Raw genomic sequence first — 26,290 nt, 5'->3', positions numbered from 1 at the left:
GAATTCACCTCTCAGAAGACTGTGGACCTATGGCCCAGACATCAAGAGAAAAGATAATGTTCTGCGATTAACTATGTTTAGTAACATTGGGCAAAGGTACCCAATGATTCCTCCTTGGCTCTTGAGCTTGCCAAGTGTGTCTGGTTCAAATTGCCAGAAACTTGGGACCACATCATGGGGAGAAAGTTAAGATCAGTGACTGAAGGTAGCCATGTTCATTCAAAGCAATTTACAGGTACAAGAGCACCTGGGATTCTTCCAATTTTATGACTTGCTACCCTTAGTACAACACGAAAGTTATTTGTGGTATTTTATGAACAAAGACCATTTCTGTTCTTTAAACAAACTGATGCTTACAACTTAGTTTATATTGTTGAATATTTACCAATTTTAAGAAAAAGGTATGAAACTGAGACATTCTCACGTGGAAAACATATAAGAAACTTCATCACTGTTCCAGGTGGTCTGTAAGCAGAGGTCTACATGTATATTACAGCTTTACTCTGTGTGTACTCTACACATTCACCAAATTATACAGTTAGGATCAGGTAATTTCTGATGCTGCCATTTTTTGACAGTTGCCTATTTCCAAGAAGAGGACTATGGTCTTTGTTTCTTTGTTTTGTTCATTTATTTTATTAGTTACTTTCATCATCATCATCATCATCATCATCATCATCATTATAATCATTATTATTATTTTACATTTATTTATTTGTTAATTTTATGTCTCCTATACTGACACCCCTCCATTCTCTCCTCACAAAGTCTTTTTCCTTCTCTGAGCCAGTTACAGGCCCCTGGTTTATCCTACTACCCTGGCACCTCAACTCTGTTCAGGGTTAGACCATCTTCTCCCCTAAGGCCAGTTGAGGAGGAGTTTCAAGTCAAGAGCATGCAGATAGCTCTGCTTCACATGTTGGGGGACGCACATGGAGACTAAGCTTTACGTTTGCTATAAATGTACAATAGGTCATGGTACGGCTTCTGTAGGCTTTTTAGATGGTAATTCAGCCTTTGGTAGCTCCTCGTAGTCCTGTGTAGTTGATTCTGTAGCTCTTCCTATGGAGTTCCTATCTCCTTTAGGGTGTGGAATCCTTCCCCCATGTCTTCCTTAAAGTCTCTGATTGGTCCATAAAATCCAAAGATTGGCTATGGCTCTTCATATCCTATTTCAGTCAGCTGCTGGATGGAGCCTCTCAGAGGGCACTTATGATAGGCTCCTGTATGGATATTCCATGTAGGAGTAGGAGATGGTTTCCTTTAGGCAGAGAGAGCTTTGGGCTGGGAAGTGGAGTGGAGATCTATGATTGCAAGGAGTGGTGTAGTCTAGAAGCCAGGAGAAGCAATTTGAACAGATGGTAGGTTCACTTCATTGCTATAGCAACTAGGACTCTCTTTCATTGATTCTAGTCTTAGGGAAGAAAAAATAAGATCCTGCATATAGGTTCCACTTTCGAGCCAAGATTCTGGAGCCATGGCAGTTTGGGAATCTTTTAGGGAAGTATGCTCTCAACCAATGATTCTCAGCCTCCCTAATCCTGTAACACTAATATATTTTCTCATGGCTTTGTGACTCTTAACCATTACTTCATTTTGCTTCTCTTCATAATTCAAATTTTGCTCCTGATGTGATTATAAAGAAAAATGGATAGAATATCTGATATGGAAAATATATGTGACCCCGTAATGATTATGACCCACAAGTTGAGAATCACTGGTCTAAACTGCTAATTTTAAACAAAAATGTTTTTCAAGTACTTTCTACAATGTACATTGACCATTACTTTTTTTGTTTTATTTTCAATAAAAAATGATTTTATTATTAACATTGATGGAAGCTTACTAACCTTGGATTTTTATGAAAATTGGCTTAGCATCCCAGATGAAGGAACTCTGGCTGGAAAAATTAATGCCATTCAAAGGTAATGATACAGTAAACACTTGGGGAACTACACCAATATATAAGCAATGCTTTTGTAAGGTACATAGGCTTGTGTTTACAGGATTATAAGCTGGAATGATGTTCTATGCCAAGAGGTTTCCTTAGCTCAGACATGTATTGTCACTTTTTAAACATTCCCATTTCTCAAGCTAGCGTGTTGAACCATGTCTGTAATCTTACCTGGGAGCCTTCTCCTTTATAAATGTCATGATTTAGAAGACAGTCTATGTAACACCTCGTGTTCAGGTCAGTTTAGAGTATTGGTTTAGTTCCTGTGTGAGACAAATTAAAAGAAGTAGGTGTGTATAATACCTGTGGGTTACTTGCATCCTAGAATTGTTACCATGGTATTGTGAATATGTCACATGGTCAATATATGTCATTGATTAGAACAGGAATCTCTTACTGAATTCTTCTTTCTCAACTATAACTACCTAGAGAAGTCTAGATCAGGTATAGCTTTGACTTTTTTGAATCATTTTTCTGTGTGATATTCCATAGAATGATTTCATACTTAACCAGAGCTTTGAGCTCCCATTGCAACCCAGGAGCCCTGCCTCTCTGTCTCGCTGTAGCGAAGCTTTTATAATTGCATTTTGCAGGGTCACTAGTGTGCTTTCTGCTCCTTATGTTCTACAGTGTCACAAAAGTGTTACATGGATTCATACTACATTAGATATTAAATGTGTCTCCACTCCATGATGTTTGGAAAGATGGTTTGCTGTTTAATAACACTGGATGTTTTCATACACAGAACACACATGGTCTTCAAAAATCTTCATTCATTCTAATACCAGGGCATTGAGTAGAGTCATGAGTGTGATTTTGCTCCTTATGTTCTAGATTGTTATAAGGGTGTGTCGTCGATTCATAATACATTAGATATTAAATGTGTCCCCATGGTGGCAAGAAGGATGGTTTGCTGTTTGATAACACTGGATGTTTTCACACACAGAACATACATGGTTTGCAACAATATTCATTCATTCTGTTACCAGGGATCCTGACATGTTCCTCTGGCTTCTGTAGGTAGCAGTCATACATCTAGTACACTGAAATTCATAAATAATTTGAAAAATGTTTTTTCCATGATTCTGTACAGAAAAGTGATTTGCAGAAAATATTTTATGCAATACTCTAGCTATATATTCTTACTTCTTTTGAATTCTGATTATACTATAAGTTGGTCTACAAAACATTTACCCTATTTGTTCTTTGTAGTTAGATTTCTAACTTACATTATTTTCAAGATGGTCTAACCTAAAATTCTCCTTTTTCTTTGTTTAGCCTTTTGCAACAGATCCCAGAACCAAACTTTATACTATTAAAACATCTCATATGTGTATTAGTAATAATAAAAGATTCTTCCATGAATAATTTAGACAGTTACAGGTTATCTCTGCGCATAGCTCCACATGTACTGTGGGGTCAGACTTCGAGAGATTCATTATTTGGGAGTGACGTCTTAAGAAAGGTAAGAGGATCTGAAATTTGCCTTTGGGAACAAAAGTCTAATTGTTATTCAGTAATTGGGAATACTTTACAAAGATGATTTCTCTAACAGGAAACCCTAGGATTGCATTCTTATGGAGTGCAGTAGAATATGTATTGATCTATTTCAGGAAGATTTGGAAAGGGAGATTTTTAATGTAGTTTAAAGTAAGTTAATCATTTCTTTCTACTGTTCTTTCCTTCTTTCTTCTTAGATATTGATTTAGATATTGATGTTTTAGCCAACAATAATCTGTACATATAATGGTAATCCAAGAAGACTAGAGTGAAATTTTAAAAGATCTGGATTACCTAGGTTTTGTTTGTTTTTTCCACTGTAGCCCTATTTTTGGAGTATAGAATAGTTGTGTTTCACAGTGGTGAGACCATGATATTACTAAATATTCACATCATGTGAATTGCTGGTCATATTAAAGCACATTGCATATATGTGTTTGTGTATGTGTGTGTGTGTATACATATATGTGTGTATGTGTATGAGTGTGTGTCTGCATGTGTACATATACGTGTAAGTGTACTTGTACATGTGCATGTATTAGTATATGTATATGTATATACATATGTAATGATGAATAATTGGTGTATATTATTTTGTATGCTTTCCATTATTTTAGCACTAACCTATTTCAGGTACAGTTTTATGATCCTCAGGTATACTGTAGCTGTTAATTTTATTATAAACACATATACATCAATATTCTTCACTCATTTATTTACTTTATATCCTGATTGCAGTCCCTTCCTCCAAGTCCCATCTTTACAACATGTTTTTCCCTCCATTCTTCTTTACCCCAGTAGTGTAGACCTTCCATTGACACCAGCCCACTCTCATACATCAGTTCACAACAGGAATAAGTGAATCACCTTCCACTGAAGTCATACAAAGCAGCCCAGATAAAAGAAAGCAATCCAGTTGTAGACTAGAGAGTCAGAGCCAGTCTGCATACTGGCTAGGGGACATATGTGTGTGTGCGTGAGTGTGAGTTTGCATGTGTACATACAACTGGTAGGGGACATACCTGAAGATCAAGCTGCATATCTGCTACATATATATAGGGGCCCTAGATCCTGCTGCTGGAGCATATGATGGGGGAGATCCTGCAGATTCAAAGCTGAAGGATCACAATGATTAAAGGCTACAGCAAGATACCAGGATATAGAGGGAGAGGCATCTCCAGGACATTCCAGTATTGAGAGTATAGTAAAATACAGAGAGCTTAAACCAGACTTATTTCACTATACATTTGCAAGAAAATCTGTTTGGACAAGAGGGTATAATGTGTGACCACTTATGGCACAAGACATCTCACACACTGTATTTTTAATTTTTTTAAATTTTAGTTTAATTTTTTTAATTAAATTTAAATTTTTATTTAATTTTAATTTTTGAAATGTAGTGAGGGGGGATTGTTTCCAAGGGATATATTGAAGGATTGAAAAATGAAATGAGAGTTACTTGGTAGCATGATTAGAAATTTCAGAGAATTAATAAAGGACACATATTTTGAAAAGGATAAAAGATAAAGAAAATGTAAATATGACAGAAAGCAAGGTACATGTTAACTAGTAGCTCCCAGGTATTAGGTCCACAGGAAAGAAGATATCATGATGTTACTCACAATGGAGGATGATAGCCCAAGGGATAGCTTGAATAAGATTCTTGCTCAGGACTGTACTTGGCTTGAACTAGAAACATAGCTTTTTTAGTTAATTTCTAATTACCAAGGTACTGGAAACCTAAAATCCAAGACTATATCAAACTGCATGTTTAGTCCAAATGAAACAATAAAATGTATTTTTCACTCTTAATAACTATTAAAGATTCTTCCTTTATGGACAGTTCTTTTCAAATATTCTTTTGTATGGTCAGGTATGAAAACAAAGAAGCAAAACTATCCTGTACAATCTGCATATAAAATAAGACTATCCTGTGCAGGACTGCTCAAAAATAAACTTAGGTGCATGCTGAGAAGAAACATATGTGATGAATAGAGTTTGCCTAACCTAAGTCATCATCTCAGAAGAAAAGTAACTTACCAGTGTTGTTCAATTTAGGAAGTGTCATAATTTTCTACAATTGCTGTGACAAAACACTGATGAAAAGCAACTAATGGAAGACAGGTTACACTCCACAATATACTTGCAGTTACCAGTTAAATACTGAGAAATGTCAGAGCCAAAAATAAAACAGGGAGGCAAGAACTGAAGCAGAAGCCTAGTAGGAGCACTGCCTCCTGCCTTGTATCTCATATCTTTCTTTTTCTGACTAATAACTCAAGGGTGGCACCATCCTGGAGATCTGGGCCCTACAAATTCCAAGGTTAATCAGGACAATATCCCTTAGGCTTCACTATACAATGGGTCCATCTGATGGAAGCATTTTCTCAATTAAGACTCCCTCTTGTCACCAACTTCTCTCAGTCACATTTCTATTGCCTTAATAAAACATCAGGATTTAAAAGACCAACCAAAGAGTGCACATGGGGGAACCATGGCTCCAGCTGGATATGTAGTAGAGGATTGTCTTATTTGGCATCACTAGGAGGGGAGCTGCTTAGTCCTGAGGGGCTTGATGGCCTAGGTTGTTGAGGCAGGAGTGTGTGGTCAAGTGAGAGAAAACTGCAATAGAGGCAGGGGAGGAGATATAGGATTTGTGGAAGGGAACTGTGAAGGGGGATAAGGTTTGAAATGTAAATGAATGAAATAAACAATAAAAAATAAAACTACATGACCAGGGAAACTTATTGAAGTAGGTGGTTATTTGGGACCTACAAATGCTGAGCGAGTATAGCACTTCAGTGTCATGACAGAGGAGCACGACTGCAGAAAAGAAGAAAAAACAAACAGGAAGCTGAGACCTGATGGTTCTTATCTTGGGAAGCAAAAATGTAGCAGAGAAAGTACATTGAAAATGGCACCTACCTTTTGTAACTACAAATTCTAAGCAGTGGCACTCTTCACCAGGCAGACCAAGGCACCAGAAAATTGTCAATGAGAGGGTATTGCGATGCCTGGAACTAGAGAGGCATCCCATTCAAAACATCACAATAAACAGCTACCCCCACCCACACACAAAAAAGTAACACACAGCAGTCATTAATTTGGTACACTCACAGTTTTTTGCAGCATATCAGTTCTGAAATGTTGTTTTGGTTAAGTAGTTCTTCTGTTCTTTGCAATATGCATGAAATTTTAACAAGTTGTATAAAGATGCAAAAGACTTAGAGTCTCCAGTTCGAGACTTCATTGCATGGGTTCCTATCTGTAATTTTCCTCCTAGTATTTCTTTTCATTTTTAAATTTATTTTGTAAACTATGTGAAATGACAATCTTGTTTTTGCCTTGTGGTGTTACAGATGTCTCTTATACAAATTATGATTGACAACTATGATCAAATATTTGGAAATGATGATATATTTAGTAAACACATTGACAAAAGGTCTGAAGACTTAAAGACATACAAAGAATCAATAAATTATTCTGGAAAATCTCCTATTATGACAAAAGCCATAGCTGGCCACAACTGGAAAACCAATGATATTGATGAAAAACTTAATATTTCATATGCTGCACTGCAGGAAGAAGGTCCTACAGGTAAGACAAGATTTATTTATTCATCAAATGAATGAAATCATTTGATCAAATCATTTCATGATGTCATAAATTTGTGTATATCAGAGAAGTTTTGGGACACAAAATGATTATTTGAGAGAGTATGGGAAAAGTTTTTAAACATCATATATATACATATATATATACACACACAGATATATATATGTGTTCATATACTGAAATACATCTGGATACATCATTCAGGTATGTATGACACATTCTTTATTTAGAGTATCCACCAATATTGTCTGCTATATTTTCCCCCCTTTCTTCCCATGATCCTTACGTTAGAGAATTTCTTGCATATGAAATTATTATTTTTGATAAGATCATTTAGAAAAAATGATTTGATTTAAAAATTGATTAAACATTCTGCAAGATTAAGCCCTGCATCACTGTCAACATGCTTTGGTTTCCTAGCACAAAAATACTAATGTTTGTTTCATTTCCTATGAGAAACAATATTTGTCAAAATCTTATCATTGGTAAAAATATTTGCACAGGATCCACTACAAAACCTATGAGAAGTATGATAAAGAGGTTAAACTCACCTGATTATCAGGTGGTAGCACACAAATTCAAATACATTTTTAACTGAAGTAATTCTTTCTATAGAGTTAAGAAAATACACCCAAATATTACCCTTATCTTAAGTGATGTGAATCTATCATCTGAGAATATTTGTCTGATGATGACATTTTATGTTTCATTTGGTAGGACAAAACAGAAAAACTACCACATATAAGTGGTAGTGGATGATTTAAGAAGGCCTAAGGTCATTATATTTTAATGTTCCCTTCTACCTCCCATATAATCATATTAGAAGAATTATTCCAAGATCCTATGTTAGTTTTATATTTCACCGTATTAGTTACAAATAGTTTTCACTCATTGTACTTACTTTATGCTGCATATTTCATATTGTTTGCTATTGTAACAAATGTTATTAAATTGGGTTATTGTTTACACTCCAATGTGCCTTGTTCATGGTCCTACATAGTCTTTGGAAAAGTTTTCAGTCTCTGCCTCTACAGCCCAGTTATAATACTAGTTTTCCCACCTCAGTTACCAATGTGTGGCCAGAAGCTAATGACACTGAATAATCCCTCAGAATTCTTCATAGAATCCCGTGCCATAGAAAGTTATAAATAAATTCCATTAACAATCAAAATTAATCATCACACATGATGAACTTAGAGGTGGATCATGGTTTTAGAATATACAAAATGACCTGAAAAGATAATCCAGTGTCTAAAGCAATTGAGATTTAGACTTTGTGACATGAATTTGGGTCATCAAAACATACATTAAAAAAACAAACAAAAATAGGTATTATAGCACAATCATCTCTAAACGAGAAGTTTCTACCTGAATAAAGATGGCAGTCAGATACAGTAACAGAAGCTTATTGGACAGATATTTCTGACATATTGTTCAGTAATGATCAAAAGACACCCCCCCAAAAAAAAAGAGATAGAGAGAAAGACCAATACTGGAGACTCCTCATATGTTAATAAGCTCAAAGCTCTTATTAATCTCTAAATATATATCACCAGTGATGTGATCTGCATGTGTTTTACACACACACACACACATGCATGCATTACATACACTGAGAAATGCACAGAAGCACACAGCATATTTGTTATATCTCTCTTCATCACCTGAGGCCTCAACATGAAATATTGTTTATTCATGGTTTGTCTATCTCAAAAGTGTCTGTAATCCAAATTTGAGAAATGGAAATCTTAGAGAAAACCTCCAGTAAAGAAATTAATAATTTCCATATTTGCTGTTCTTGGTCTTTCCTGAACTCCCATTACTGTAAGTTTACAATGTTTTCATTTATTACTAGTATTATTTTAAATTTTATCAAAAATTGAATTATAGCACTGTAGCTTGACTTTTCTTCCTTAAGTCCATCACAGTCACTGCACTTTCATACTCATTTCAATAATGTTTTGTACATGTTTTATATATATATATATATATCTTTACAAATATGAATATTACTTGAGTTCATTTTGTTCTGTTTGTGAATATGGTTTCCATGATATACTGTGTGTATTAGACAATCCATATGCAGGTCATTTCTGGAAAAATTAATATTCTGTCAGTCATAATTAGCTGCCTATAACTTTTGACAAGCGAAATTTTGACCATTGCCTTAACACTGCATTGACGTTGCTATTATTGTGATTTTGCACCTATTTTTATGAGAGGCAATTTCAAAACAGACTTTCAAGTATGCTGGGTCTTACAGTATTTGTAAGCCCTCTACAATGGTCCCTGAGCTACAGAGCATTTAGCTCTAATGTACATGTATTCACTGGTGCTGGATTTTTCGTAATGCAATTATCTCTTCATTGTGTCCAAGTTTTTGTTTTCTTCAATGGTCTCCATTTTCTATACAAAGAGGCTTCTTTGGTGTAGGATGATGGCCCCAATTGTTGGTACATATAAGACTAATATTTAAATGCTGTAAGGAACGTCGCTAATTTATTAAATTAATGTCATCAATTTTAAAGTGTATGACCAAACTAGCTACATAAATCGGACTAGATTTCTAGCTCCAGCCATGATTTCAATCCTGGTGAGAGAAATTCTACAAATTGTTAAAGAACTTCCTGTGGCTTTCCCCCAAAATATGGATGCGTCAGGTAGCACTTGGATTTCTCTCAAGGTTGGTGGCTTGAGTGCCAGTTGCCAAATAAATCTTACAAGGAATCTCCGCAATCTACCTGGATATGTCTTAGAAGCCTCTAGGTTTAAGTCAAAGTTCTAAGGTAGATAAAACAGTAGGCAAGTTGACACGTTAGGGAAGCAATTGATAGTTGTACCCACCTGTAATACCTATAAAGTACGATGATAACCAGCATGGCAAGATAGCAGAATAGGTTCAATAAGTGACACTAACAGCTCAGTTCAAAACAACTGTTCTTTGATTAGACTTAAATGTATTTTCTTTACCATAGAATTGAACATGGTTCTGGGTCTTTCATTTGGTTTCTCAGAAAAAAATGTTATTCCTAAGTATGCTTTTAAAGTTCAACATTTGGTATCTTGTTATTTCTCTTTAGGATCATCCGTGCAGGTCCTTTGACTTGTCCAAGTCACACATTGTCACTCCTCTCTGACAAGATAAATTCATTTTCCTAAAGTAATATGATATAAATGTTATATAAATATACAATTCCTTCTTTTTGGTTACTTTAGTTTTCTTCTTTCCACATCTGCAAGTAGCCTTAATTGACAATAGTCTAAAAACATCAAAAGTTGAAATTTCTAGCAATAAGAATGCTTACCATATTGAGTTAATTGAAGAATATTTAACAGTGAGTGCCTTATGTCTGCAAGGATGATAATGATTCTATTACCTAGAATTTCCTTATAGCGTGTGCTGCCCCTCATCAAGTTATTTATGAAATATTATGGTACCAATGGCTTCCTTTGCTGATCTTTGGTCTTACTCAATTTACTCTTGTTTCATACAGCATATGTAAACAAGTAAGATAATATTAAAACTGCATATGACCAAGGGGACATATATTAGAAATGCAGAATTCAAAGTATGTCTTTTTGAAAATCATATGATAGTAAACATAAGTGAGCCTAAATATTCCATAAGAATAATCAGATATCTTGTAAATTCTTTCAAAGCAGCAACATACAAGATTAACACACAGAGTGAGTACTCCTTCTTTGTAAAAATCACAAACTTACTGAAAAGTAAATCAATGAAAACCTGTCATTAACAGTAACTTTTAAAAGTATTACATTTCTTGGGAAAATTCTAACCGAGAAATAAAAGGCTTTTGTGATTAAAAAAACAAAACCAAAACAAAAGAAAAAAATGAAAAAGAAATTCAACCCAAAACAAAACAAAATGTCTTATAAATTGAACAGATATCAGATAATGGAAAGATTCCCACATGTTCATGAATCAGTGAGATTTAAACAGTAAAAATTCTAGACCATCCTGTAGTAACATTTTGATTCTATCCTTTGAAAGCTTGATAAAATTTATAACACTCTTGATGTTTTTAGGAGAAACAATATTGTAGAAGTGATTTTTTAAACCTTTCCTCCCAGTCTTCTGCCATGTTCCCTTGACCTCACCCATAAAGCCTCACCAACATCACTTCCTAAACATTAACTGAACAAGGCAACACCAATGAACATGGAAAACTAAACGGCACCTGAAACCTAGACAAAGAAATATAGGCAATTGCATCGTAAACACGAGTATGCAATTTTATCTAAAACAAGTGTATTTTTTGGATGCAGGAGATAGATGAAACCTGCTTTCTGACCCAAACTGATAATCTGTATATTATTGGTGTGAGACAGTTAATGCTTAGGGTTATTAATGAGCAGTATTTATGGGTCTTTGTTATTTTTTTTGTTGACACATACTTTTCCCCCTCTTTTTCAAATGACTACAGGGTTATTTATCATTTCTGTCCTCTTGTGTATATGTACGTTATCTTCAGCCTGCTGTTTGCCTTTTGTAGACCAAGATTGATGATGAGAAATGACTTAGTGGTGCTTAAACTATGTAATGTTTCTCCTCTTTGGTTGATATGAATGATGCATTTGCTCAGTAATAAAGTCTAGGCTAGTATCTCTATTCTTTGACAACATGGAGAACGTTGATGCAGGCCCACTATATTTTAGAATATCCATTGAAAATTCAGGTATTAGTTTAATGTAGTTAACGTTATGTGTGACTTTGTCTTTTTCATTCATAGCTTTTCGTATTTTTATTTCTATGTTCAGTTAGCCTTTGACTATTATGTGCCTACTTGATGTTTTCTATGCTTCTAGTACTTTAACACATATCTCTTTTTGATTTGGTGTGATAAATGCAAATGATATACAAGGTTAAAGAGAGTTCAGTTTCAAAAATGATTTCCCTTCTTTCTTATATGCAGAGAAACAGAAAGGCTATATATATATACCAAGCCACCAGTTTATTCTGATCCAACACCACCAAGAAAGAAATGCTTATTTGGCAAAAATCTTGCAAGCATTTATGTCGACAGAAAGCTGCCTGCTCCAAAACTTGTGAGTATCATTTTGGCTTTCTATAGCACCTTTCTCCTCAGTAAGCTATTTAATCAAACTGAGGAATGTTCAGATAACCGATCTATGAGAGTAAGATCATTTTAAAACAGAAATAAGTTCTACTGTATTTTGAATAATGTAATTGAAAGAAAAAGAGAAGAAATACCATTCCCATGTTTTGCACTGACTGCATCAAAGATTCAAACCCACCAGTATGTTGGAGGAAATAATTCTATGGAAGTGCCCCACTAATTACCCAACTGTAAAGTCTTGCAGCTTCTTTATGACTCCACATATCTCTGGAATCTCCCTTAATATCATTGCCTCTGAAATTACTGAATACTTAAAAATATCTGTAGGCTTTTCCTTTAAATGATCAATGAATTAGATGAACACACTGGTTTTTTTATATATATTAACATCATTTATCCTAGTGGACTATATTTAAATGCCATATAATATGGCTTAATCTATTTTAAATGAGTTATTAAACTTCTTTGGAAACATATCTTTAGTATCCAACATCTCTTTCAGCACTATAGCTGTGATAGGAATTTATGTTGTTTGTTAACAAATTTATCCTGTCTGACACATGAGCATTACTGCCAATTTCTTAGGTATTTTAGAGCAGAATTTTCTGGTAACCTTGTTTGTATTCGTGTAATCAATTTAAAGTGGAGTAAACCCATGCATGGTAGTCATGTTTACAGAATAAATTAAGGAAGAATGATAGAAATATGCTTGGGTTTTTAAATGTGAAAGCATCTGTAGACATAGTTGAAATTAAGAAGTCACAGAATAAGGATATAAAAGTCTCAGAAATATGGTGAAAAAATATTTCTTCAAAACACAAAAGTTAGGATTCATAATACAGGCCAGGACAAACAGTAAGTAAAATAGTGAGTTGATCTCTGGAAGGGAAATGTCCCAGCATTTACTTAAGATGCCAGGCTTGAGAAAGATATTGATAGAGGGAAACACAAAGTAATAGAGGACCATTCACCAAAATGCTTTGGGGAACAGAAGTCCAACAAAACCATGATGTTACAAATTGGGGAAAAAATGGATTAGGGAAGAAAATGTATTTGGAAGCTAAAACAGAAACAAGTTCAATGACTACTTTATTCCTCTCAGTTATAGCTGTGCATCCAAAACTGTCCTTGCTCAGGTTCACAATAAAAGACATATTTGTGCTTCAGGTGTGGAGCTCTAATACTACATCCTTATCCCACACAGGATATGTTATCCATAATTGCAGGGAAAGGACGAGAATCAGATCACATATTCGAAATTCTACCTGAAAATTCACACTGGTGCCTCAGAGAGAGAATTGACAGTGAACAACTCATTGAATGGATTAAAGAATGCATGCTTGTAATAGCATCTGTCTTGAAGGTAAGGAAGGTTTTCATGTCACCAACATTAAGCATCCCTCTAGAGATGCATATGTGCTTTCTGTCCTTAAGATTACAGGAGGGATGACTGTTTCTAAGAACTATGGACACGTGACCTCTTGATAAGAGGCATGGCAGGTAAAAGTCTGACAAACCCAAAGATTCATCATAAAGACACAGGTGAAGAGCTTCTGTTGGAAGTTAACATCCTCATATATCAGATGGGCTTTAGTTGGGCATTACAAATATTCCCACTGATTTCACCTCTGAACATACCCTGTGAATTAATAGCTGAACAAGTTATAATGGTGGTAAAAATGTGCTTTATCAAATGAATGTATTAAATAATACTTACCAAAAGATATCCTTCAAAAATAACAGTTCAAATTGACAAGTCCAACACTCACCTACAATAGGCTATCGATGTTGAATATTACCCTCTGTCTTGTATATACAAGAAGTCGTTTTCCTTCTAAATCAAAAACTAATCCAGCACTTTCACTTTTGCCAGATATTGCCATTCTAATTCCATGTCAAATATTCAAGTATTAGCCTAACCTACTTTTAACTTGTCTAATACACTAACACTCCTAACTTGCCAGGGAGCTGCAGTGACTCTAGAGCAAATATCATTGTTTTTTTTACTTGGGCCATGATCTGATTTCACCTTTCAGAAGTCTGTGAAGCTATGGCCTAGATATAAATAGTAAAAATAATGCTCTGGGATTAACTATGCTTACTAACATTAGGCAAAGGTACTGAATGATCCTTCCTTGGCCTTTGAGCTTGCCAAGTGTGTCTGATTCTCATTGCCAGAAACTTAAGACCTTACTGAACTTAACCATGTGTATTCAAAGCAATTTACAGGTACAAGGGCAACTGGGATTCTTCCATTTTTATGGCTTGCTATCCTTAGTACAGCATGAAAGTTCATTGTTGTATTTCATGCAAAAGACAGTTTCTGTTCTTCAAACAATCTGATGCTTACAAATAAATTTAAGTAGTTGAATATTTATAAATTTTAAGAAAAAGACATGAAACTGTGAGACCTTCTCACATGTAAATTAAGTAAGCTTCACCACTATTCCTGCTGGGTCTGTAAGCAAGGTGTATGTGTATACAACAGCTTTACGCTGTGTGAGCCTAAAGTACAGATTCAACAATTATACAGTCAGGATGAGTTAATTTTGGGTGCTGTCATTTTTTGATAGTTGCCTATTCCAAGAAGAGGACTTTGGTTTTGGTTTGATTGTTTTGGTGGATTTTTAAACCATCATCATCATCGTCATCGTCGTTGTCATCATTTTACATTTTTTTTGTTTGTTCATTTTATGTCTTGTATGCTGCCCCCTACCTATTCTCCCCTCACAGGGTCTCTTTCCTTCCCTGAGCTGAATTGGGACCCTTGGTTTGTCCTCCTACCCAGGCACATCAACTCTCTTCAGGTTTAGCACATCTTCTCCCCCTAAGGCCAGGTAGGGACAGGTTTTCACAGTCAACAGCCCCTGCTCCACATGTTGGGGGAACCACAAGGAGACTGAGCTTTACATTTGCTAGAAATTGTGCTGTAGGTCATGCTGCAGCTTCTGCAGGATTTTTAGATGTTAATTAAGCCTTTGACAGCTCCCAGTGGTGCTGCTTAGTTGATTCTGTAGCTCTTCCTGTGGAGTTCCTATCTCCTCCAGGTCATGGAATCTCTCCCCCATTTCTTCCATACAAGATTGATCCATAAGATCCAATTTTTGGCTGTGGCTCTACATAGCCTGTTTCAGTCAGCTGCTGGGTGGAGCCTCTCAGAGGGCAGTTATGATAGGTTCCTGTCTGGATATTCCACATAGCATCTGGTGTTTTTCAAGGCAGAGAGAGCTTTGGGCTGGGAAGTGGAGTGCAGATCTATGATTGCAAGTCATGGTGTGGACTAGAAGTCAGGAGAGGCAATTTGAACAGACCATAGGTTTGTTTCATTGCTATAGCAACTAGGACACTGCTTCATTGATTCTAGTCTTAGGGAAGATAACACAAGGCCCTGCATATAGGTTCCACATTTGATCCAAGATTCTGGGGAGATAGAAGTTTGGGAGTCTTTTATGTAACATGCTTTCAACCAATGATTGTCAGCCATCCTAATACTGTAACAGTAATATATTTTCTTATGGCTTGGTAATTACTAACCATTACATCATTTTGCTGCTTTCTCACAATTAAAATTTTGCTATTGGTAAGAATTATAAAGAAAAATGGAGAGAATATATGACATGGAAGATATATGATATGTGAACCCCTAATGGATTATAATTCCCAAGTTGAGAATCACTAGTCTAAACTGCTAATTTTAAACAAAAATGCTTTTCATGTTCTTTCTAAAGTGTACATTGACCATTACTTTTTTATTTTCATTTTAAAAAAGGACTTCATTGCAAACATTGAATTATATGAGACTTGACTTCTGACTTATATGAGAATTGACTAAGCATCCCAGATGAAGGAACTCTGGTTGGAAAAATTAATGACATCCAAAGGTAATGATACAGAAAGCACTTGGAGAACTGTACCAATATAGAAGCAGTGTTTTTGTAAGGTACATAGGCTTGTGTTTACAGTATTATAAGCTGGAGTGATGTCCCATGCCAAGAGGTTTCCTTAGCACAGACACGTATTGTCACTTTTTAAACACGTTCATTTCTCAAACTAGAGTGTTGAACCATGTCTGTAATCCCACCTGGATGTCTTCTTTATAACTGTCACAGTTTAGAAGACAGCCTATGCAACACCTTGTGTGCAGGTCAGCCTAGAGTATTGGTTTAGTTCCTGTGTGAAACAAATTAAAAGAAGGAGGTGTGTATAATACCTGTGGATTATTTGCATCCTAGTATTATTACCATGTTACTGTGAATATACCACATGCTAAATATATGTCATTGATTAGAACATGAAGCTATTACTGAATACTTCTTTCTCAGATATAACTACCTCGAACAGTCTAGGTCAGGTATAGCTTTGACTTCTTTGAATCTTTTTTCTGTGCAATACTCCAGAGAATGATTTTGTGTGTAACAGGAGCATTGAGCTCCACATGCTACCCACGCGCCATGCATCTCTGTCTTGCTGTAGTGAAGCTTTTATAATCGCATTGTGTAAGGTCACTAGAGTGCTTTCTGCTCCTTATGTTCTAGAGTGTCACAAGAATGTTACATGGATTTATACTACATTAGATATTAAATGTGTCTCCACTCCATGGTGCTTGGGAAGATGGATTGATGTTTAATAACACTAGGTGTTTTCATACACAGAACACACATGGCCTGCAACAATCTCATTCATTCTAATACCAATATCCCGACACCTTCCTCTGGCTTCTGTAGGAAGCAGTCAAATATCTATTACATAGAAAATCATTCATACTTTTAAAATGTTCCCATGATTTTATACAGTAAGATGATTCGCAGAAAATATTTTATGTAGTACTCTAGCTGTATATTATACTTCTTTTGAATTCTGGTTATACTATGAGTTGGTCTACAAAACATTTGCCCTGTTTTCTTCATAGTTAGTTTTGTAACTAACATTAGTTTTCAGATAGTCTAAAGTAAAATTATCCCTTTTCTTTGTTTAGACTTCTACTGAAGATTCCTCAGGCAAACTTTCTCCTTCTAAAGCATCTCATTTGCATATTAGTCATAATAAGAGACTCATCCACGAATAATTTAGACACTAACAGGTTATCTATCCGGATAGCTCCTTATGTTTTGTGGGATCAGACTACAAAGGACGCATGGTTTGGGAGTGATGTATCAAGAAAGGTAAGGGGATCTGACTTTTGCCTTTGGGAACAAAATTCTCATTGTAATGCAGGAAGTAGGAACACTTTGGGAAGATCATTTCTGTAAAAGGAAACCCTAGGATTCCATTTTCTGGAGTGGAGTGGAATATATATTGATCTGTTTCAGGAAGATTTGGGAAGAAAGATGGTTAATGTAGTTTAAAATAAGTGAATCATTTCAGTCTTTCTTTTGTTCTTTCTTCATAGATATTGATTTTGGCCAACAGAATGCTTCACATATAATGGTAGTCAAAGAAGACTAGAGTGAAGTTTAAAATAATCCTATTTACCCAGGTTTTGCTTGTTTTTTTTTTCATTCCAGCCCTATTTTTGGAGTATATAATAGTTGTGTTTAACAGTAATTAGACTATTATATTATTAAATATTCACATCAAGTGAAATAATGGTCATATAAAAGTACATATCATATATATGTATATGTATATATATATATTTCATATGTGTGTGTGCATATTTGTGTGTGTGTGTATGTAGGTGACAAATTGGTGTATATTATTTTGTATACTTTCAATTACTTTACCACTAATGTATTCAGGTGCAGTTTTAAGTTCCTCAGGTCTCAAGGACCTCCACATCAAACCAGATACACTCAAACTAATAGAAGAAAAAGTGGGGAAGTATCTCGAACACATGGGCACTGGAGAAAATTTTGTGAACAAAACATCAATGGCTTATGCTCTAAGATCCAGAATCGACAAATGGGATCTCATAAAACTGCAAAGCTTCTGTAAGGCAAAGGACGCTGTGGTTAGGACAAAATGGCAACCAACAGATTGGGAAAAGATCTTTACCAATCCTACAACAGATAGAGGGCTATATCCAAAATATACAAAGAACTCAAGAAGTTAGACTGCAGGGAGACAAACAACCCTATTAAAAAATGGGGTTCAGAGCTAAACAAAGATTTCACAGCTGAGAAATGCTGAATGGCTGAGAAACACCTAAAGAAATGTTCAACATTTTTAGTCATAAGGGAAATGCAAATCAAAACAACCCTGAGATTTCACCTCACACCAGTGAGAATGGCTAAGATCAAAACTCAGGTGACAGCAAATGCTGGCAAGGATGTGGAGAAAGAGGAACACTCCTCCATTGTTGGTGGGATTGCAGATTGGTAAAGCCATTCGGGAAATCAGTCTAGAGGTTCCTCAGAAAATTGGACATTGAACTACCTGAGGACCGAGCTATACCTCTCTTGGGCAGATACCCAAAAGATGCCCCAACATATAAAAAAGACACATGCTCCACTATGTTCATAGCAGCCTTATTTATAATAACCAGAAGCTGGAAAGAACCCAGATGCCCTTCAACAAAGGAATGGATACAGAAAATGTGGTACATCTACACAATGGAATACTACTCAGCTATCAAAAACAATGACTTTATGAAATTCATAGGCAAATGGAGGGAACTGGAAAATATCATCCTGTGTGAGGTAACCCAATCACAGAAAAACACACATGGTATGCACTCATTGATAAGTGGCTATTAGCCCAAATGCTTGAATTACGTTAGATGCACTGAAAACATGAAACTCAAGACCGATGATCAAAATGCGAATGCTTCACTCCTTCTTTAAAAGGGGAACAAGAATACCCTTGACAGGGAATAGGGAGGCAAAGATTAACCAGAGGCAGAAGGAACACCCATTCAGAGCCTGCCACATATGTGGCCCATACACATACAGCCACCCAATTAGACAAGATGGATGCAGCAAAGAAGTGCAGGCCGACAGGAACCAGATGTAGATCTCTCCTGAGAGACACAGCCAGAATACAGCAAATACATAGGCGAATGCCAGCAGCAAACCACTAACTGAGAAGGGGACTCTCATTGAAGGAATAAGAAAAAGGACTGGAAGAGGTGGAAGGGGCTCGAGACCCCATATGAACAACAATGCCAAGCAACCAGAGCTTCCAGGGACTAAGCCACTACCCAAAGACTATACATGAACTGACCCTGGGCTCCAACCTCATAGGTAGCAATGAATAACTTAGTAAGAGCACCAGTGGTAGAGGAAGCCCTTGGTCCTGCTAAGACTGAACCCCCAGTGACCGTGACTGTTGGGGAGAGGACCGTAATGGGGGGAGGATGGGAAGGGGAACACCTATATTGAAGGGGAGGGGGAGAGGATAGAGGGGATGTTGGCCCGGAAACAGGGAAAGGGAATAACTATCGAAATGTAAATAAGAAATACTCAAGTTAATAAAGAAAAAAATATTTACTCACTAATTTATTTACTCTATATCTTGATTACAGTCCCTTTCTCCAAGTCCCATCTTCACGACCCCTTCTTCCCTCCATTTTCCTTCATCTTAGTCGTGCAGAACTTCCATGAACACCAACTCACTCTCATACATCAATTCACAACAGGAATAATTGCATCTCCTCCCATTGAAGCTAGGCAAAGCAGCCCAGCTAAAAGAAACCAATCAAGTGGTAGACAACAGAGTCAGAGCTAGCCCGCACACTAATACTTAGGGTACATACCTAAGATCAAGCTGCACATCTGCTACATATATGTAGGGGGCCTAGATCCTGCTGCTGGAGCATATGAAGAGGGAGGTCCTGCAGATTCAAAGCTGAAGGATCACACTGATTTAAAGGCTACAGCAAGCTAGGATATGTAAGAAGAGGCATGTCTGGGAGGTTCTGGTATTGATCGTGTAGCAAAATCCAGAGGGCTTGAAGCAGACCAGTGACTTATTTCAATGTACATTTGCAAGTAAACCTGTTTGGACAAAAAGGTATTTGTGACATAGTATAGTAGCACAACACATCTCACAGACTGCATTTTTTAAAAGGATTTTAATTTTTTGTTTGATTTTTAATTTAATTTTAAAACTTTATTTAATTTTAATTTTTGAAGTTTTGCGAGGGGGGATTGTTATCAAGAGATAGTTGGAAGGATTGAAAAATAAAATGAGAGTTACTTGTGAGCATGATGATGAATTTAAAGAGATACAAAAACAGGGGGTTGGGGATTTAGCTCAGTGGTAGAGCGCTTGCCTAGCAAGCGCAAGGCCCTGGGTTCGGTCCCCAGCTCCGAAAAAAAGAAAGAAAGAAAAAAAAAACAGACATACATTTTGAAAAGGATAAAAGGCAACAAAAGAGTAAAAAATGAAAGAAAGCAGGGTACATTTTAACTAGTAGTTTCCAGGGATTAAGTCCACAGGAAGGACAAATTAGTGATGTCACACACATGAATAGTATTCTCACCCAGGACTCAACTTGGCTTGGACTAGAAACCTACCTTTTATAGGTAATTTCTTATTACCAAGCTCCTGGAAACGTAAAATCCAAGCCTGTATCAAAGCACATGTCCAAATGAAGCAACAAAATTCAGTTTTCACTCATAATAACTATTAGTGATTCTTCTGTTATGGGCAGTTCTTTTCAAATATATTCTTTTGTATGGTCAAGCATGCAAACAAACAAGCAAAACTATTCTGTACAAGCTGCATATAAAATATGACTATCTTGTGCAGGACTGCTCAAACATAAACTTAGCTGCATGCTGGTAAGAAATATGTGATGAGTAGAGTTGACTTAACCTAAGCCATCATCTCAGAAGAAAAGTAATTTATCAGTGTTGCTCAATTTAGGAAGTGTTATAATTTCTATGATTGCTGTGACAAAACACTGATAAAAAGCAACTTATGGAAGACAGGTTACACTCCATGATATACTTGGAGTTACTAGTTAACTCCTGAGAAATATCAGGGCCTAAACTGAAGCAGGGCAGGAACCTGGATTCAAGAACTGAAGTAGAAGCTGAGTAGGAGTTCTGCCTCTTGCCTTGTACCTCATATCTTTCATTTTCTGACTAATAGCTCAAGGGTGGCACCATCCTGGAGATCTGGGCCCTACAAATTCCAAGGTTAATCAGGACAATATCCCTTAGACTTCTCTATACATTAGGTCAATCTGATGGAGGCACTTTCTCCATTAAACTCCCTTTTCTCACCAACTTCTTTTCTCAGGCACATTTGTTTTGCCTTAATAAAACACCAGGATCTAAAACACTAAATAAAGATTGCACATGGGGGAACCCATGGCTTCAGCTGAATATGTAGCAGAGGATGGCCTTATTTGGCATCACTAGGAGGGAAGCTGCTTATTCCTAAGGAAGCTTGATGACCCAGGGTTAGGGAATGCTAGGGTGTTGAGGCCAGAGTGTATAGGTGAGGGAGGGAGCACTGTAATAGAGGCAGGGGGAGGAGATACAGGGTTTGTGGAGGTGAACTGTGAAGGGGGATAACGTTTGAAATATAAATAAATAAAATAATCAATAAAAAATAAAACAATATGACCAAGGAAACTTATTCAAGTAAGTGGTTCTTTGGGACTTAGAAATGCTGAAAGAGTATAGCACTTCAATGTCATGACAGAGGAGCATGTCTGTAGAAAGGAAAAAAAAGAAAACCAGCAAGCTGAAACCTGATGTCTCTTGTCTTGGGAAGCAAAAATGTAGCAGAGAAAGTACACTGAAAATGGGCACCTGTATTTTGTAATTCCAAATTATAGGCAATGGCATACTTTCATCAGGAGGGCCAAGGGACTTAAGCCACCAGAAAGTTGTCACAAAGAGGGTATTGCCATGCCTGGAACTAGAATGGCATCCCATTCAAAACATCCCAACAGAAACCCCCAATCCCCCTACCCCCTAAAAATGTCAACTAAAGACAGTCATTAATTAGATTAACTCACAGTGTTTGGCAGCACATCAGGTTTGAAATGTTGCTTTGGTTAAGTAGTTCTTCTATTCTTTGCAGTATGCCTTAAATTTTGACAAGTTTTGGTAAAATGCAGAGAACTTAGAGTCTCCATTTCAGAAACTTCATATCATGCGTTCCTATCTGTGGCAACTGTTATTTTCCTCATAGTTTTGGATTTCATTTTTAAATTTCAATTTTGTAAACCATGTGAAATCTTGTTTTGCCTTGTGTTGTTACAGATGTCCATTATAGAAATCATGATCGACAACTATCATCAAATATTTGGAAATGATGATATATTTAATAAACATATTGACAGAAGATCTGAGGATTTAAAGACTTCTGCAGATTCAATAAACTCTTCTGGCAAATCACCTGTTAGGAAAGAATTCCTAGCTGGCCACAACAAGAAAACATGTGATAATGGTGAAAAATTAAAAATTTCATCCATTGCTCTGCAGGAGGAAGGTCCTACAGGTGAGCCAAGATTTATTTAGTCATCAAATGAATGGAAGGATGGCATCATTCACTTATTTCATAAATTTGTAAATATGAGAGCAGTTTTGGGCACAAAATGATATTAGAGTATGGAAAAACTTTTTAACCAACACTTTAATTAAATTATACTTAAATTTATGCATATGTATATACAAACCAATATATATGTATATATAATTTATGTGTATACACACAGACAGACACACACACACAAATACTTGTGTACTATATATACCACATGTAAGTATGACAGACTATTTATTCAGCCTTTGTAAGAATCCCACAATATTGCCGCTCTTCCTATGGTCTTTAAGTCATAGAGGATTCATGCATATGAAATTATTATTTTTGATAAGATCATTTAGAAACAATGTTTTAATTTATACATCCATTAGAGATTCTGCATGTTTAAGTCCTGTACCACTGTCAACATGCTTTTTGATTTTAATGCAAAAATAATAATGTTTGTTTAATTTCCTACGAGAGACAATCTTGCCAAATGCTTAGCATTGGCATAAATATTAAAATGCACAGGATCCATTACAAAACCTATGTGAAGAAAGATAAAGAGGCTAAAACGCACCTGATTAATATGGTAGTACCACTCAAATTTGTATACATTGATAATGCAAGTAATTATTTGTATAGAGTTAAGAAAATATACTGAAAGATTACTCTTATCTGAAGTGAAGTGAATCTATCATCTGAGAATGTTTGTCTAGCAATGACATTTTATGTTTCATTTAACAGGACAGAACAGAACAACCAGCACATATAAGTGGTAGAAGATGACTGAAGACATTATAAGGTCATTCTATTTTAATGTTCCCTTCTACCTTCCACTTAATCATAGCAGAACAATTATTACAAGATCCTGCTTCAGCATTCATATGCTATCATAATAAATGTTATAATAAATAAAAGTGTTATTGCTTACACTCCAATGTGCCTTGGTCATGATTCTCCATAGTCTTTGGAAAGTGGCATTTTTCTGTCTCTGCCTCTACAGCCCAGTTATAGTACTTGCTTTCCCACCTCAGTTTCTAAAGTGCAGCCAAAACTAATGACATTAAATAATCCCTCAGAATTGTGCCCAGAATTCTGTTCCATACAAAGTTCTATATAAAATTCCATTACCAATCAAATTTAATCATCACACATGATGAAGTTAGAGATGGATCACGGTTGTTAGATTATACAAAATGACCTGAAAAGATCAGTGCTTAAGCAACTGAGATACAGGCTTTGTGACATGAATTTGGGTCATCGAAACATACTTTAGAACACAAACAAAACTGAGTATTGTTGCACAAGCATCTCTAGACCAGAAGCTTCTACCTGGATGGAGGTGGGAGTTGGAGACAGTAGTTAACAGAAGCTTATTGGCCAGATATTCCTGACATGTTGTTCAGCAATGATCAAAAGAGACCTTATGCCAAAACAAACTGAGAAAGACCAATACTGGATGCTCTTTTCAAATGTAAATAAACATGCTTTACATTTACACACACACACGCACTCATACACACATATATTCATCCTTATACATTACATACACTCAGATATATACAGAAGCATACAGTATATTTGTTTTATCTCTCTGCATAACCTGAAACCTCAGCATGAAATATTCTTTATTCATTGTCTATGTGGAAATGGTCTGTAATACAATATTGAGATATGCAAATCTTAGAGAAAACCTCCAGTAATATAATTGATAATTTCTATATTTACTCTTTCTTGGTCCCTCCTGAACTCCCAACTATAATAAGTTCAAAATGTTTTCATTTATTCCTATTATTATTTTAAATTTTTAAAATATTTTTATTAGATATATTTCTTTATTTACATTTCAAAGGTTATCCCCCTCCTGGTTTCCTGTCCATAAGCCCCCATTTCCTCCCCTTCCCCCCACACAGGTATTTCACCTATGCATTATTAAAAAATGAATTATAACACTATAGGCTGACTTTTCTCCCTTCAGTCACTGCAATCACAAACTCATCAATATTGTTTTATATATGTATTTATTTATAGATATTTGTATCCTAAAAATATGGATACAACTTGAGTCCATTTTCTTGTGTTTGTGATTTAGTTTCCATGATGTACAGTGTGTATTAGACAATCCATATGCAGGTCATTTCTGTAAAAATTAACCTTCTGACGGTCATCTTTAGATGCCTATAACTGTTGACACATGAATTTTTTCCACTGTTTTACTAGTGCATTGATATTGCTAACATTGTGTTTTTTAATTCCTTCATTTTGACTACTTAATTTTTCTTCTTTCCACATCTGCAATTAGCCTTAATTGACTATCGTCTGAAACATTAAAAGTTGAAATTTGTAGTAATAAGAGAATTCTTACCATACTGAGTTAAGTGAAGAATATTTAGCAATCAGTGCCTTATATCTACAAGGATGACAATTATTCTATAACCTAGAATTTCCTTGCAGTGTGTGCTGCCCAATATCTAATGACTTATCAACTATTATAAACCAATGACTTGCTGTGTTCATCTTTGGTCATACTAAATGGACTCTTGTTTTATACCACATTTCTAAACAAGTAGGAAATATTACAATTGATTGAAGCCAAGGGGACAAGCCAGAAGATCCTGGACAGATGTGATACAGACCCTAAGAGAACACAAATGCCAGCCCAGGTTACTGTATCCTGCAAAACTCTCAACTAACATAGATGGAGAAACCAAGATATTCCATGACAAAACCAAATTCACAATATCTTTCTACAAATCCAGGCGCCACAAAGATAATAAATGGTAAAGCCCAACATAAGAGGCAAGTTACACCTAGAAAAAGCAAGAAACAATCGCCTTGGCAAACAAAACAAAGAGAAGAAAAGCACACAAACATAACCACATCCAAATATGAATATAACAGGAAACAATAATCACTATTCCTTAATATCTCTCAACATCAATGGTCTCAACTCCCCAATAAAAAGACATAGATTAACAAACTGGATACGCAATGAGGACCCTGCACTCTGCTGCCTACAGGAAACACACCTCAGAGACAAAGACAGACACTACCTCAGAGTGAAAGGCTAGAAAACAACTTTCCAAGCAAATGGTCTGAAGAAGCAAGCTGGAGTAGCCATTCTAATATCGAATAAAATCGATTTTCAACCAAAAGTCATCAAAAAAGATAAGGGAGGACACTTCATATTCATCAAATGAAAAATCCACCAAGATGAACTCTCAATCCTAAATATCTATGCTCCAAATACAAGGGCACCTACATACATGAAAGAAACCTTACTAAAGCTCAAAGCACACATTGCTCCTCACACAATAATAGTAGGAGATTTCAACGCCCCACTCTCATCGATGGACAGGTCATGGAAACAGAAATTAAACAGAGACATAGACAGACTAAGAGAAGTCATGAACCAAATGGACTTAACAGATATTTATAGAACATTCTAACCTAAAGCCGAAGGATATACATTCTTCTCAGCACCTCATGGTACTTTCTCCAAAATTGACCATATAATTGGTCATAAAACAGGCCTCAACAGATACAGAAAGATAGAAATAATCCCATGCATCTGTCAGACCACCATGGGCTAAAGCTGGTCTTCAATAACAACAAGGAAGAACGCCACATATACATGGAAGGAACAAATGCTCACTCAATGATAACCTGGTCAAGGAAGAAATAAAGAAAGAAATTA

At 35.9% G+C, this 26,290-nt stretch overlaps 1 protein-coding gene and 1 long non-coding RNA gene across 4 annotated transcripts; both read left to right on the top strand.

The window, feature by feature from the left end:
- Positions 1 to 1,457: 1,457 nt before the first annotated feature.
- On the top strand, positions 1,458 to 15,958 carry LOC116887690 (rho GTPase-activating protein 20-like). 3 transcript variants are annotated; one of them, XR_004386230.1, is made up of 7 exons: positions 1,461 to 1,925; positions 3,233 to 3,419; positions 3,510 to 3,604; positions 6,814 to 7,051; positions 12,004 to 12,136; positions 13,373 to 13,531; positions 15,938 to 15,958. XR_004386230.1 is itself a non-coding variant. In XM_032889284.1 (6 exons), the coding sequence occupies exons 1-5, from the start codon at positions 1,747 to 1,749 to the stop codon at positions 13,435 to 13,437; spliced, it is 780 nt and encodes a 259-aa protein (XP_032745175.1). In that variant the 5' UTR covers positions 1,458 to 1,746; the 3' UTR covers positions 13,438 to 13,531; positions 15,938 to 15,958. The 3 variants fall into 3 exon arrangements, 2 of the variants coding, with proteins under 2 accessions (XP_032745175.1, XP_032745176.1); XM_032889284.1 differs by lacking the exon at positions 3,510 to 3,604 and having other exon boundaries at positions 1,458 to 1,925; positions 13,395 to 13,531; XM_032889285.1 differs by lacking the exon at positions 3,510 to 3,604 and having other exon boundaries at positions 1,460 to 1,925.
- Positions 15,959 to 17,105: 1,147 nt separating this feature from the next.
- On the top strand, positions 17,106 to 23,531 carry LOC116887694. Its single transcript, XR_004386231.1, has 3 exons — positions 17,106 to 17,330; positions 22,329 to 22,566; positions 23,338 to 23,531. It is a non-coding gene; the product is annotated as an uncharacterized LOC116887694 (long non-coding RNA).
- The last annotated feature ends 2,759 nt before the right edge of the window (positions 23,532 to 26,290 follow it).

This window comes from Rattus rattus, chromosome 18 (assembly GCF_011064425.1).
Source record: "Rattus rattus isolate New Zealand chromosome 18, Rrattus_CSIRO_v1, whole genome shotgun sequence".
In the NCBI taxonomy this organism is placed as follows: domain Eukaryota; kingdom Metazoa; phylum Chordata; class Mammalia; order Rodentia; family Muridae; genus Rattus; species Rattus rattus.
This window is presented reverse-complemented; position numbering and strand designations above follow the sequence as displayed.